We start from the raw sequence: 14461 nt of genomic DNA, 5'->3' as shown, positions 1-14461 counted from the left end.
AGTCTCTTTTGTTGTAGAGGAGATTTCCTAGTTGTGCTATTTTCTTACAGGTGTGTGTCTTAGCTTTCAGAACATTTCCAATACTACGTTTCGCGAACTGTTGTATGTCACATGTCTAGTGATTAAGCTGTGGCTTGTTCAGTAATTCGACCGTGCGTAGTGGCCGCGCGGTTAGAGGCGCCATGTCACTGACCACGCGGCTACTCCCGTCGGAGGGGGAGTCCTCCCTCGGGCATGTGTGTGTGTTGTTCTTAGCATAAGTCAGTTTAAGTAGTGTGTAAGTCTAGGGACCGATGACCCCAGCAGTTTTGTCCCTTAGAAATTCACACACATTTGGACATTTGTTGAGTAATCATTCCGACATGTAATTAAGGTGGCTTGTTCAGTAATCCTTTCGTCATCCTAATATGGCAATGTGTCCTCTTCTTGTGATTATGGTTAGCTTTACCTAATGATTGTCTTGCAGTCTGAAGGCCAATATGCACCATCCTCTGGTAGGGGCCTTGAGGAAATGCCTGCCCCTGCTACATTCTGGTGCAGCCATTGGCTAAGAAGTGAAATGGAGTATCGACAATGAGGTAGATGTCGAAACCAGTTCAGCCAATGTTCAAATGTTCATATCTTATGTGACTTAACTGCTAGGTCATCAGTCCCTTAGCTTACACACTACTTAAACTAAAGTATCCTAAGGACAAACACACACACCCATGCCCGAGGGAGGACTCGAACCTCCGCCGGGACCAGCCACACAATCCATGACTGTAGCGCCATAGACCGCTCGGCTAATCCCGCTCGGCATTGACCTCTGTAGTCAAATTTAGTATGCTCACTATGTTCTAAGCCAACAACATGCCAGATATGAACATAAAATAACTAAATAAAAACAGAAGACTTACATTTTTTTCCATTCTTAAGGAGGAATGGAACAATTACTTTGGAAAATGAAGTTATATGTTCAAGAAATTGATCATAGGAGAGTATTTTCAACATAATAATTTAAATAACGCTGTAAGACGTTAATTGTTAGTAATATGATTGCATGGTGTCTTTCCTTAGTCACTCAAATTAATGTGGTGGATTTGTGGAGGTCATTACGAACAATGAAAGCTTTCACAAGTATGAGAATCAAATAAATAAACTTTATTGCTGTTCTGCAGTACAATTTTCTGCAAATTCGCAGACAGTTACTAGTACATGCTAGCATCAAACTTCAAAGTGCAATACATACAAAAGGAAACATTTCATCAAGTAAGGCACTTATTTCGTGATGTACTCCAGTTCAGCTTAGAATGCTACTGAAAAATATTGTCGAATTCATAGTCGCTCCTCTACACTCAAAAGAAAACCCATGAAACCAGTAAATCTAAGCTGTCTGAGATAAACGTTCTGCAAGATGCTACAAATTTATGAAAGCTGCTCAACTACTAGAAAGTGCTTCTTCGGAGGAGCTGTTAAGAAAACGACAAATTCTTTCTTCAGTAGGTGTAAAGGAGAAATATGGCACGAATTCTGAAGCAGCTAGTCGCATTTAAGTATTGTTATCAGGTCAAAGAGTTCTCTCGTCCTCACAGCGCACTGTTTGACATAATAATGCCTCAGAATCACATCTCTGATTATGGAAATAAATCGAAAAATGTGCGTGCGGACGTTGCCGACCTTTGTCGTTGGCAATTATCCGTAAATGCGAAATGAACTTCAGATATCAATTACTGGATTAATAAACGAGCATATCTGCCTTTAAATAAATAAGTGTTACGGTGGCACAGATGTTTCTCCTTCAGGCCATGATGTGAATGTTAGATAAAAGCCGTTTGTGTTACTCCTCTTCCTAGCGCCGACTGTCGTGAAGAGCTCAGCTGAAACAAAAACAAAGCAATTGTACGCGTTGGTATAGGAATGTTTTTCTTACATGCATTAACAATACTTATTTTTAGCATAAATATTTTGTTATCATATTTTAACCTTTACAGCTTTTCAAAATTTGGAGTCAGTTTTCTGTGAATCCAGTTTTGGTTCATCTCATGACTAATTAGTTTTGGCTCACATTATTCATGGAACCCGAGAAAGAGTAAATTAAAGTGAGAGAGCGTCTCCCACCCTTTAGAGCTGAATTGCGACATGTAAAGTCGCATGGAAAGAAAATTGTGTTGCTTGTGGCTATAGACAGAAAATACGAGGTGTTTATTTACAAGAGATAAGAAGCGTGGATAGTCGCCACATGTGCGGTTACATGTGGAAACCAGCGTTCCTTTCCTAGATTAAACAGAGAGTTTCGCTTTTCTTTATGGGAGACGGCTGCATAATAGTCTTACTCAGATTGGACTAAGCACTTAATCATGAGGCGGTAAGATGAGCAAGACACGAATCGAATTCTCACGCTGTGTGGGCGGGACACTTTTAAACTATTTTTTAAATTTATTTGCCTGTCGACGTGCGGTGGAATTGTATTCACTTAAGGCAAAATCCGATTTCTTTCAATAGGATATGGCTGATTTCCTTCCACAATTCGAGCATTTGCTCCGTCTGCAAAGACCTCCTTTAGACGGGACTTGAAACCCTACCCTTCGTTCCGTTAGCAATTTGTTCTTCTCGCATCCCTCAACCTCTGCACGTCGCCCCCTCCTGTAATCCCTCCCCATACTTCGCCAAACAACCCGAATATCACTACTGGAAAATTACTTATATTCGCCGGTATCTGTTTCTCCAAGCACAACCTATTATTCTCTGTGGCCCGTTGGGTACCAGACAGCGAAGTTAATAGTTCCCTTTCCTGTGTCCGTCCGGAGGGAGTAAAAATTCTATTTATGTTTCCTAGTAATACCACTGAGGACCGCGAACGGTTCGAATATTTCACAACGGTGGTAATTTTTCCATATTTTTAGTGCTCTCGGTGATACAAAAATTAATATATTGCTGTTTGTACCGAACAGGGACAGTACGCGTCAACAATCCGACTGTAATTAGAGAATATACTGTTGCAGATGACATTAAGAATGGAGGGATAAGGTGAAACCAAGAGCTGCTACGTAACCTGCCTAATGACGTTCCGATATTATTGACGTAAGTAATTATCAATACGTTTGTTTCGATACATGTAGTGCAGAGATCTGTACCAATCAAGAGATAGTTTGTTAACATCGAAAAAATAACTGAATATCGGTATCGGGGGTAGCGAATGGTGTGGAATCTGTCACTAGTAGTTTAATGAGACTTACACAGTCCCACTGAGGTAAACAAGGCCCGAAAGTGCAGCATTAAAAATAAAATACTGTGTGGAACTATAATCAACATATCAGACTTTAGCAGCATATACCAGTAATACTAAGGACGTACCCACTACCTCGTAAAAATGGTTCGAGCATTCAGATGTATGTGAGGTAAATATTGTTCAAGGAGGGCGTTAATAACATAACAAAACTCTATTTTCAAGCACTTTTTTCTGCTGTGGATTGTTAAAGTATTGTGAATCAGGTAATCGACATTCTATAGTCACCAGCTGTTGAGCAACCCTGCTCCCCAGTAACGGTCAGCCAGCAGTTCGACTCATCTCAAGGGGAGTTGCAGCATTTCGCAAATCCTGTAATCTGAGAAAGTCTACACGGGTTGGACTGAGCATAAGTGAATTTGTTTTGTTGAGTGCATCTGATGAGTGTTCGGAATATTCATCCTTTACTGCATACGTCTATAGTTGGTTATTCCAAACATAACAAAATTTCCACATTTTTACTTGTATGTTAAACAGGTCCTATGGGGTTAAGGACAGCAAAAATATATAAAAATGCGAATTCAATACCTTGAAATACTGTCGACATACAAACTTTAGTTCCGATATTGCCGAAGTTGTTATTGTTGTGGTCTTCAGTCCGAAGGCTGGTTTGATGCAGCTGTCCACGCATCCCTAGCTCGTGGAAGACCTTTCATCTCCGAATAACTACTGCAACCTGCTTCCATTTGAACCTGCCCCCTTACTTCACTCCAGTACTAAGCTGGGTCCTTGATGTCTCAGAATGTGTCTTATCCACAGATCCCTTCTTTTAGTCAAGTTGTGCCACAAATTTCTTTTCTTCACAGTTCTGTTCAGTACTGCCCCATTAGTTACGCGATCAACCAATCTAATCTTCAGCATTGTTCTGTAGCAGCACATATCATTTGCTTCTATTCTCTTCTTGTCCGAACTGTTTATCGTCCACGTTTCATTTGCATATAAGGCTGCACTCCAGGCAAATACTTTCATATGAGACATCCTAACACTAAAATTATATCACACATTAACACACTTTTCAGCTTCAGAAACGCATTTCTTACCATTGCTGGTCTACATTTTATATCCTCTGTACCTCGGCCATCAGTTACTTTACTGCCTAAATAGCAAAGCCCATCTACTATTATTAGTGTTTCATTACTTAATCTAATACCCTCAGTATCGTCCGATTTAATTTGACTGCATTTCATTAACCTTGTTTTGCTATTGCTGAAGTTCTCCTTTCAAGGCACAGTCTTTCCCGTTCAGCTGCTGTCTGTGACGGAATTGCAATGTCGTCAGCAAACCTCAATTTTTTTATTTCGTTTCACCGAACATTAGGCCCTTATCGACACAATTTCAGATATTGGTATTGTGGTGTCACCGCCAGACACCACACTTGCTAGGTGGTAGCTTTAAATCGGCCGCGGTCCATTAGTACATGTCGGACCCGCGTGTCGCCACTGTGTGATCGCAGACCGAGCGCCACCACAAGGCAGGTCTCGAGATACGGACTAGCACTCGCCCAGTTGTACGGACGACTTTGCTAGCGACTACACTGACGAAGCCTCGCTCCTTTGCCGAGCAGATAGTTAGAATAGCCTTCAGCTAAGTACATGGCTACGACCTAGCAAGGCGCCATTAGCCTTACATAGCAATTGATACTTATCGTATAAAGCATGTCTCATCAAGAACGATGTATACAACAAGGATGGATTAAAGTTAAGTATTCCAAAAGCTACGTACTTTTCTTTATAGCATTCATTACGTATCCTGTTTCAGACCTCACGCCATCCTTCGTGTGTTTATAGCGTGCATTGCGGTCCCCTCAAATCACACTGTGTCGGCACTTCTGTCGACACATTAGGTATCGATACTAAATCGAACTTAATGTTGGTGCATTTCTATGTGTGCACCTTTCAAACAGCTCCAAGGTGGCCGCAGAGTTTGACATCCCCATCCGACTGACTAATCATCAACAGTTTTGCACCGCGAGGTTTGCAGTTCACCTCAGCACAATGGCGCAAAATCAGGTGATCAGGAACTATACGCCAACATCTCTACTCCCCTTGCCGGCCAAATAACTCTCGCCGTCCGGAGAGGCCTCGGAAGGCCCAACTGTGCCGACCAACCACCGTGTCATCCTCAACGATAGGCCTCACTGGATGCTGATGTGGAGGGGCATGTGTTCAGCATACCGCTCTCCCGGCCGTTGTCATGTCCATTACCGGAGCCGCTAGTTCTCAATCAATAGCTTCTCAACTGGCGTCGCAAGGGCGGAGTGCATCCCGCTCGCCAGCAGCGCTCGGCATACCCAGGCGGTCACCCGTATAAGTGCTAGCCAAGACCGACAGAGCGTAACTTCGTTGATCTGAAGGGAACCAGTGTTATTACTGCGGGAAGACCGTTGGCTGCCGGCCAAATACTAGCGATGAAACTGTCTTGTACTGTTGGGATTCGGGGCTACGGAGGTGGGTGAGTGTTTTGGCACTGGTGATGTACTCTTGAATTTCAACGGCCTTGCCGCAGTGATAACACTGGTTATCGTCAGATCACCGAAGTTAAGCGCTGTCGGGCTGGGCTAGCACTTGTATGGGTGACCATCCAGTATGTCGATCGCTGTTGGCAAGCGGGGTGCACTCAGCCTTTGTGAGGCAAATTGAGGAGCTACTTGACTGAGAAGTAGCGGCTCCGGTCTCGTAAACTGACATACGGCCGGGAGAGCGGAGTGCTGATCACATGCCCCTCCACATCCGCATCCAGTGATGCGTGTGGGCTGAGGATGACACGGCGGCAGGTCGGTAACGCTAGGCCTTCCGAGGCCTGTTCGGACGGAGTTTAGTTTAGTTTTAGATGAACTTTTGAAAGGGTAAGTTAGTTGAGAGGAGAAGAGAGAGAGAAGACTTACCAGCGAGCCCTGTAGGCGGGCAGGCAGGCGCCGGAGTAGGCGTCGTAGGCGGAGCCGGGTGCGCAGTTGACGATGGCGGTGCGGCCGGCGCGGCACACCGACACCGAGCTGCAGCTCGCCGTCAGCCGGAACACTGCGTTGTGGCTGCACGACGAGCCCGCCGTCAGGATGCCTGCCAAACACACACGCTTCAGCAGCAACTGACACTACGTGACTATCTTGAAAAACAGCTATATTCCGTTCTGATGGGGGCTGCCCAGACAGCACGCGGCCTAAAGCATCGGAGGAGGGCCACGGTGAAAACGTCCGGTCGCAACGACTACGGCTGCTGCCTCCAGCTCAAACGGCTGGAAACGCAGCACGCAGTGAGTAAAAGTTTTCGGGTGTCATGTCGTACAACTGTATTTCGAAGCACGTGGTGTTTCTGGAGTGGTTGCAAAACCAGGCCAAATGTAATCAAACAAAGATAGGAAGTCTGAATTGTCTTATAAGCAAAGGAAATATTCCAGAAAAAAATCATTCACTCTGCAGTGTACGCTGTTTTGAAACTTTGTGGTAGAGTAAAACACTGTGCCGAACCCTGAAGCTCTGGGGGCGGGTTGTGAGTCATGCCTCAATAGTGCATTTCCCACGAAAGGTAAGCTTCGGGGTCCCGCACACAATTTTACTCCAGCCACGAAGCTTCAGTGGAACAGTTGTGTGGAGTAACATTTCGGATTTTTTTTATGGTGTAAGTAGGCCCTAAAACCATTTCTTTATTACTGTAAGACTACTATGTTCGGAAAACAGCCTTCACTCCTTATGAGACACCCTAAGTACATTGTACTGGATGGTCAGAAACAGTCCGTTATAAAGGTGTGCAGCGTAGGTTCTGTTGAGGAACAACTAAGAAAAAAATCGATACGTTGCGCCGTTTCCGAGTTAATTAGCATTGAAGTTAGCCAATCAGGCCCTTCCGCGGTGTCGTCAAGTGTGATCTTCGTTTGGTTTCCAGAAACCGAGCAAGAGAGCGACATAAAAATCGGCCATGGGACTGCAGTAAGGACTGAAACCTAACCAAAGGCTGAGCACTCTCGTGCCCTATCATCTACAGTAAGAGAACAACTGACACTAATTGTAACTGGCGGGCCGCTTGAATTTGCGCGCGCAAAGGCCTGATTGGCGGACTTCGACGCTAATTAACTCTAAAATGGCGCAAGGTATCGAATTTTTTCTTAACAGTTCTTAACAGTTATTGCTTTTCAGATTGCTTCTGACCACATAGCATCGATTTCGACAAATGTGACGTTTCTCTGTTTTGGTTTTCACGCACATTGTTTTCCGTTTTGAAAGTATTTCTATACACGCACATGGGGGCTTCAGAAAGTTAGTTACACATGTCGTCCCACGATAAGACTGTTAGGCAAGATGAGTGGCACTTTGTCACACGGCAGCAGATATTTCGTGTTTCTGCACACACAGTTCTACTGTGGTAAGGGTAACAGGTGCATGGCAGTGTGCGCTTGAAGTAGCGTGGCAACTGGGAACGTACTCCAAAGTTGTAGGACGCGGTACACTACGCTTCTTCCTGGGAAAAGGTCTAAACAGCATACAGATTCACCATGAAATTCTGCTGGTGTACAGACCGAATGCATCTTCATGTCCAGCTGTAGTTAAATAGCGCTAACAGTTTGACGAGGAACGCAATAAGAAGGATGACACTGATCAGGAAGCCCAGATCTTGCACCATGTTATTTCCATCTTTTCGTCAAGATGAAAGGACACCTGAGGGGAAAGAGATTTCCGAACGACGAGAACGCTCACACAGCTGTTCTGGAATGGCGCTGTAACTAAGGAGCGGATTTCTGTCGTCGAGAAAGTGAACGATTGGTAGATCTTTTCGACGGTTGTTTACAGCGACTTGGTGACTGTGTTGAAAAATAGTCTCATATACGTGGTTCACACTGAAGTGTAGAGCAGCATTCAGCAGAAGTGACTTGGCCTGTCATAAGAATGTGTAACTTACTATTTGAAGTCCCCTTGTATTTATAGTAAGTCACAGTTACGTCCAAACATGACCTATATTTGCTGTAGATTGGATAGTAATGTGCAGTTATTCAGTTTCGGTACCTAATACTATACTACATTGCACGGAAGATATTGTATGTGTGAAAGTAATAGTATCTACCATTCTGGTTCAGTCCAACTGCATCCATGCCCCTATATTTTTCAAAAGTGTGTGTCAGTTCCTTTAGAGCTTTATAGTTGACCTCCAAATCTGCGCAACTGGCTACCACAAGAAAGGCCCACATTCGATCCCCTTCACCGAATGGGAATTTTTCCTTTTTAAGGACAATGAAGGAGTTTTTAGAAGGAGAAGCCGTCATCAAAGGTCTGGAGGCAGGCGTGCCAACTTACCAGGAGGCAGGCGCTTGCCGTAGAAACCGCCCTCGGCCGGCGGCGCTGGAGCTCCGTCGGGCCCAGGAGCGGGTGCGGGGGCGGGGGCGGCAGCGGGGGCGTCACCGGCAGAGGCGAGGCCGCGGCAGTCCACGCGGTACGGGTAGTCGCACACGCCCAGCTCCTGCCCAACAGCACGCGCAAACAACAGGTCAGCCAACTGTCTCCATCATCACCCACATTCTTGGCGGCTTACGTCGACACTGTACTCAGCCCATCGTAAGGTCAATACAGAAGTCAACATTGCGCTACGTGTTCCTCCGCATCGCTCAGTTCTCTTTCCCCCGAAATGTAAATGGCGCTCTGTCGAGAATAGTCACCTAGGATTATAAGGATACCTTTATGCTACAGTCTCGTAACTAGTGCCTATTTGTAGCGTGTGGATATCTCTATGAACTACCTAATGTACAACGGTCCGTGGGTACAGATAAGATATTTTGCTACCAGTCCTTGTTTCCTATATTCTCCTTCGTGAACCTTTGGGCTCTGAAAGCGTGTTTGGCGTTTTTAGTTACTTCGTACATCGAAGTTTTTCAATTAGTTGTTCGTGTTTGGCGTTAAAGGGCTTATACGTGCTGGATACATCATTATCCTTCTACCTCACCCCTCCCCATGAGTGAAACTACGTCCAGCAGAAGTAATATGTACTATAAAAACGCAGGAGTACAGGAGAGACATATAGTTACAAGCAATAATACGAGCGTATATCCAAGAAGTCAACTTAGAAATCATTTAAGTATCACAGAACGACAACGGTGTGATAGTACAGTGTTTTATTTCCATCAGACTCGTGGGAAGAAACTCAAGACTAAATCAATGACTAACGTAGTTTCAGTGAACGTAAGCGCATTCTCTAAAGTTCTCACTCAAATTTATGTAAAATGTAGAAGAAATCAGATGGTTTCCAAAATGAGCCTTTCACTCCGCAGCGGAATGCGCGCGGTATAGGACGAAGTCCGTATCTTCGCTTTTCGTTTATTTCGAATCATGTAGCTAGCACCACGGGTATCTGTCGTTATCACACACACACACACACACACACACACACACACATCCACACACACACACACACACACACACACACACACACACACACACACAACGCAGGGTGTCGGAAAACCCTAGGATCAAAGTTATACAGCCTGTTGAGAATCCCAAACTGTGTATTTTGAGATAAGAAACCAGTGATCGGAAATATATATTTTAGGCAGCCTTGAATGAGCTATGCATGTGAGGCACGTTTTTATGAACTACTAATGTCGCACAAATGCTGCGTGCGGCATATATTTGTTCATTCGAAATGCGCCACCACATTTGTTGTAGACTGTAGGCCTGCCTTCTGTTGTCTGCTAGAGGGTACTATTTGAGCACGGCAGTACCCCTTCTCATTTTGGTATTAATGTCCGTGAGCACCTGAGCAATAGGTACTCTCATTCTCAATTGAAAGGGGATATCATGTCACATGGCCAGTACGACTGGTGCATGTCACTCGTAAAAATTTTTTCACATAAGGTTACATGAAGCTGCTGCTGTAGAAACCCGAGCAGAAACTAGAGACAAAATGTTTTCAGGGTCCTATCTATCTGTCTCATTGTACAAAAGACAACAGGGATATCTGATGCCGGCCGCGGTGGCCGTGCGGTTCTGGCGCTCCAGTCCGGAACCGCGGGACTGCTACGGTCGCAGGTTCGAATCCTGCCTCGGGCATGGGTGTGTGTGATGTCCTTAGGTTAGTTAGGTTTAAGTATTTCTAAGTTCTAGGGGACTTATGACCTAAGATGTTGAGTCCCATAGTGCTCAGAGCCATTTGGATATCTGAGAGAGCGCTGCAACATTTTATGGGCTGATGTAAAGCGTGCACTGAGTCCGGTTGTCCTTACTGAGAACAATCTCTATTAGCGTAAGTCATTGCTATAAGATGTAGGATATTATGGGAACAAAGCTTAATATTCATTTTGACGATTAGTTCCTTATCTCCAAGCGTTCATTTAGGATACGCTGCAATATGTACGATTTGATTCATAGCTGTTTGGGACACTACGTTGTCCTATGTGTCTTTAGGCGATGTGCTGCATATTACTGTTAGATAGTATGTGGACTTACGTCATTAAAGTCGAGGCCCTCGGGGCAGTTGAAGAGGTACGGAGTGGCGGCTACGCAGACGACGAAGGCGCTGCAGTTCTTGTCGCTCCGGTAGGTGCCGTACGGCGTAGGGCACGACGCGTCACCCAGCGGCGCTGGCTCTGCAACGGACATACATTGCTGTTGGACGTGCTACAGTCCACGTCTGCTGCTTTCCATTTCACCCTCCGGGGCGTACGGTGGCTGTGATACCCTTACTTACATAGCGTTTCTCGCAGTTCACACTTACCTAGCCACTCTCACGGAGCATTAAGTAATTACAGGATTACACAACGAGTTAGCCTTATCAATATGTGTGGACAGTGTTAATCGACGAATTTTCAGGTATTGGCATGTCAGGAACAGTGCTGAGAAATAGGTTGAAAGTGTTCTTATTTAATCTAATCAACATCTACCTCTCTGTGTGGGGGATACTTACGATTTCCATACCTCGGCGTCTGCAGTCGCAGTACTGCTTCTCTCGCCTTCGGCCATTTCTCTTGCAGCGCTTCTTCTGTTTCCTTCTCCCATATCTTATTGACTGTTCTCTTCCTCTCTACCCTATCTTCCCACACCCCCTTCGTTTACCTTCGCAGGCGACCTTTCGATATTCGCTGGACTTGACCATGCAACTCCATTTATGGCTCTTGGATAGTCTTCTCTAGAGTTTTTCTATTTAATTTTTTGTGAGTGGATGTACTTCGGATCCTATCTCTCCTACACCTTTTTTTCTGTTTTATGGGGGTATTTAATGTCTGTTTCTTGGATCTGAGGTTTTTCTTCTCACGTTCACTACCCAAGATTCGCAACCATATATCAATGCCTGGATGTAGAAAATTCTATACCAAGCTATGTTTGTCTCTTTGATGTCTCTCGGCTTTTTCAGGAAGTTTCGTCTGACTGTATTAAACACCCTGTCACTCTTAATCTTTCCCTAATTTTTTCTTCTCATCTACCACTGATGATAGAGCGCAAGTCCTGAAATATGCAAACCTGTTCTTGAACCTTTTTTCAGCTTTGATGTTAGACCATTCTTTTCTTTGGTTTACAATCATATTTTTTGTTTTTTCGACATTTAAATCAATTCCCTATTTCTTCAACTCTTCTCACGAGACATTGATAGTATGTTGGAAGTTTTCTTCACTAGCGGCTACTGTCACGAAGCTGTCGGCTAAAGCCAAATCTTGTCATTTGAACGGATTTCATGTGATAGTTTCCAATGATAAGCTTTTTAACTTTGCAGCTATATGCCTTCATTGCTCTTTCCAGTTACATTACTAAAAGCAGGAGACTAAGCCTACAATCTTGCCGGGATCCTTACCTTGTAATGAATCCAACAGATCTCTCCTTTCCATTTCTCAGGTAGTTCTTACAGTTTGTGTGCTGCTGTACTTTTATACTCCCGATCTCACGTTGAAACATTTTGAATGTTGGGTAGTCAGTGTATATGGAACAAATTTTAAATGTCGTATCCTGATACTATTTTACTGCCATAGTTTATTTCATCTGAAATTATCTGTAAACGTTGATTTGTTTCGATCGCAGGAACCTGGGTAGGAAAGAATGTCACGTTAATGAACTGTCCGTAGCCTCTTAGACATTGATCCTTGGTTACCACGCTTTTGAGAGGTTTTCAAGTCTAGTCGAACAGCTATGTCGTGTGGTTCAAATGTCATTTATCATTCAAAATTTTCGATTATGGAAGTTATAATCTTTTATATGGCGCTGATGATGTCGGTTGATCATACTAACGATAAGCGAGGGAAATTTTGAGTTCCATTCTTTATGCTACTGTGGTTCCTCTGGTTCATCTCCCGTAAAAGTCAGATTGGTTCCCAATGGCAGAGTTGTCGACTCATCGATACTGAGTAATCAGAAACAATCTTACATGCTACTTCTCAGTTCTGAAGAAAATCTTGTGAGTTCTTCAGAGCAATGATGTCGGGTTACGTACAGTTAACACAGGTCATTTATATATCAAGCTACATTGCTGTAGCGATGCAGTTGATCTATTCAGACCCATTCTATCGGTTTTACTCGACCTGAATCAATACGGTGATTAGAACCACATGAACAAATTACAAATGTGTAGCAATTAAGATTATTTTTCCGCATTATTTCAGTTGAGAAGAGGTGAATTACATCTTGAAGTAGATAAAGATCAAAATCTATAGTTATTGTGCCACACTGAGTTGAATGAGAATCCATCAAGGGAATTATATAATTTTCATTAAATGGTAGACATAAACATAAAGGTTCAACATTATTAAGGCTATATTTATGCCAAGGTACTGAGGTTGACTTACTATCTGTAGTACGGGAGCCACAATCCACGTTGTAAGGGTAGTCGCAGAAACCTTCCTCACTGAAGGCCAGCCCGGCAGGGCACTCCTGCTCGATGACGACGTCGTCCCAGCAGTTGACGAACTTGTGGCAGTCCTTGGTGGGGAACTGTCCGCGGGGAGCTTTGCAGCTCTTGCGAAGCTCTGCCAACTCGGGGCTCTCCGTCGCTGGCTCTGTGCGCAGAATATCAGACAATACACATTACGCTCCATCTCTGGGAGTGTGATCCTAGATTCCAACTTATAGTTCTTGACACAGTTAATCATTAGACTTTAACTACTACGTTACCTTCCAGTTTTCTCATATTGCATACTGAATAAAATATCTTTAAATTTTCATTTGTTTGCCAGTGTGACATGTTATTTCCTTACAAGTATTTAAACTGTTTCATCCTTCTCACATGGAAATACTAGGCACTTTCCAGTGTAGGTGCAGATTACCTGTCTAACTGGTTTGATCCAGATTTTCTTTGGGGAGAACAGACACATTACCATAATTTATGTGCAGCGGACTTGTGCTCCAGGAGATATTTTGGGGCTCACCTTCGCACGACATTATTGGCGACCTACGTTTTGATGTAGTAATTTGGTTGTTGGTATGCAAGCTCCGCATGATTTAAAATGTGTTAGTAGATTTTAGCCATCAAATGGATTTTAATGGAGAAAATAGATGTGAAGCTAACAACTGGCACTTAGATGATTGTAATTAATGTCTCAAAAGTAATCTTATAGGGACCAGAAGTGAGGTGACGGTGTTAAGGAATATCACTACTATATAAACAGTGTATGCGTATTATTATGGATGTAATTTAGTGCACTATTGGACTGTATTTGTGCTACAGACGCACGTGAAAGCGATGTGTGCCTTTACGTATGACCTTCCTATTTATTCAAATGTGATGTGAAGACTGAGGCTCGTGATAAGTGCTTGAAAATGACTTGCCGCGCGGAGTGGCCGCGTTGTTTGAGGCACCATGTCACGGATTGCGCTGCCCCTCCCACCCGGGGGTTCGAGTCCTCCCTCGGACATGGGTGTGTATGTTGTCCTTATTATAAGTTAGTTTAAGTAGTGTGTAAGTCTAGGGACCGATGACCTCAGCAGTTTGGTCCCTTAGCACTTCACACACATTTGAACATTTTTGAAAATGACTATCAGTTGAAATGTGCTAACAACACAGACAATAAATATATTTCAGGCTGTTTGAACCATGTTTTCTTTCTTAAAACATAGTGAGGTTGTGGACCCCCACAAGAAAAAAACTTGTAAAATGTATCATTCCATGGATAAAAACTGGATTCAATATATCACTCAGAATAGGTTTAATATTATAAGATCAGAGAAGGGTGAAGTAGTAACTAGCCGTGTTTCAAAAATACACTATCTCTAAGAAAAATTATTGATCATTCTCATAG

General features: G+C 43.7%; 1 protein-coding gene across 3 annotated transcripts in view; it reads right to left on the bottom strand.

The window, feature by feature from the left end:
- Positions 1–1117: 1117 nt before the first annotated feature.
- Positions 1118–14461, bottom strand: part of LOC126470226 (uncharacterized) — a 44537-nt gene continuing 31193 nt past the window's right edge. For all 3 annotated transcript variants that reach the window (XM_050097911.1, XM_050097912.1, XM_050097915.1), the window contains 5 exons: positions 13013–13222; positions 10689–10828; positions 8547–8709; positions 6150–6321; positions 1118–1856 (listed from right to left, as the gene is read on the bottom strand). In XM_050097911.1, coding sequence (XP_049953868.1) covers positions 1853–1856; positions 6150–6321; positions 8547–8709; positions 10689–10828; positions 13013–13222 — 689 coding nt within the window. In that variant the 3' untranslated portion in view covers positions 1118–1852. The remainder of the gene's footprint in view (positions 1857–6149; positions 6322–8546; positions 8710–10688; positions 10829–13012; positions 13223–14461) is intronic.

The sequence above is a fragment of the Schistocerca serialis genome, chromosome 3 (assembly GCF_023864345.2).
Source record: "Schistocerca serialis cubense isolate TAMUIC-IGC-003099 chromosome 3, iqSchSeri2.2, whole genome shotgun sequence".
Taxonomy (NCBI): Eukaryota; Metazoa; Arthropoda; class Insecta; order Orthoptera; family Acrididae; genus Schistocerca; species Schistocerca serialis.
This window is presented reverse-complemented; position numbering and strand designations above follow the sequence as displayed.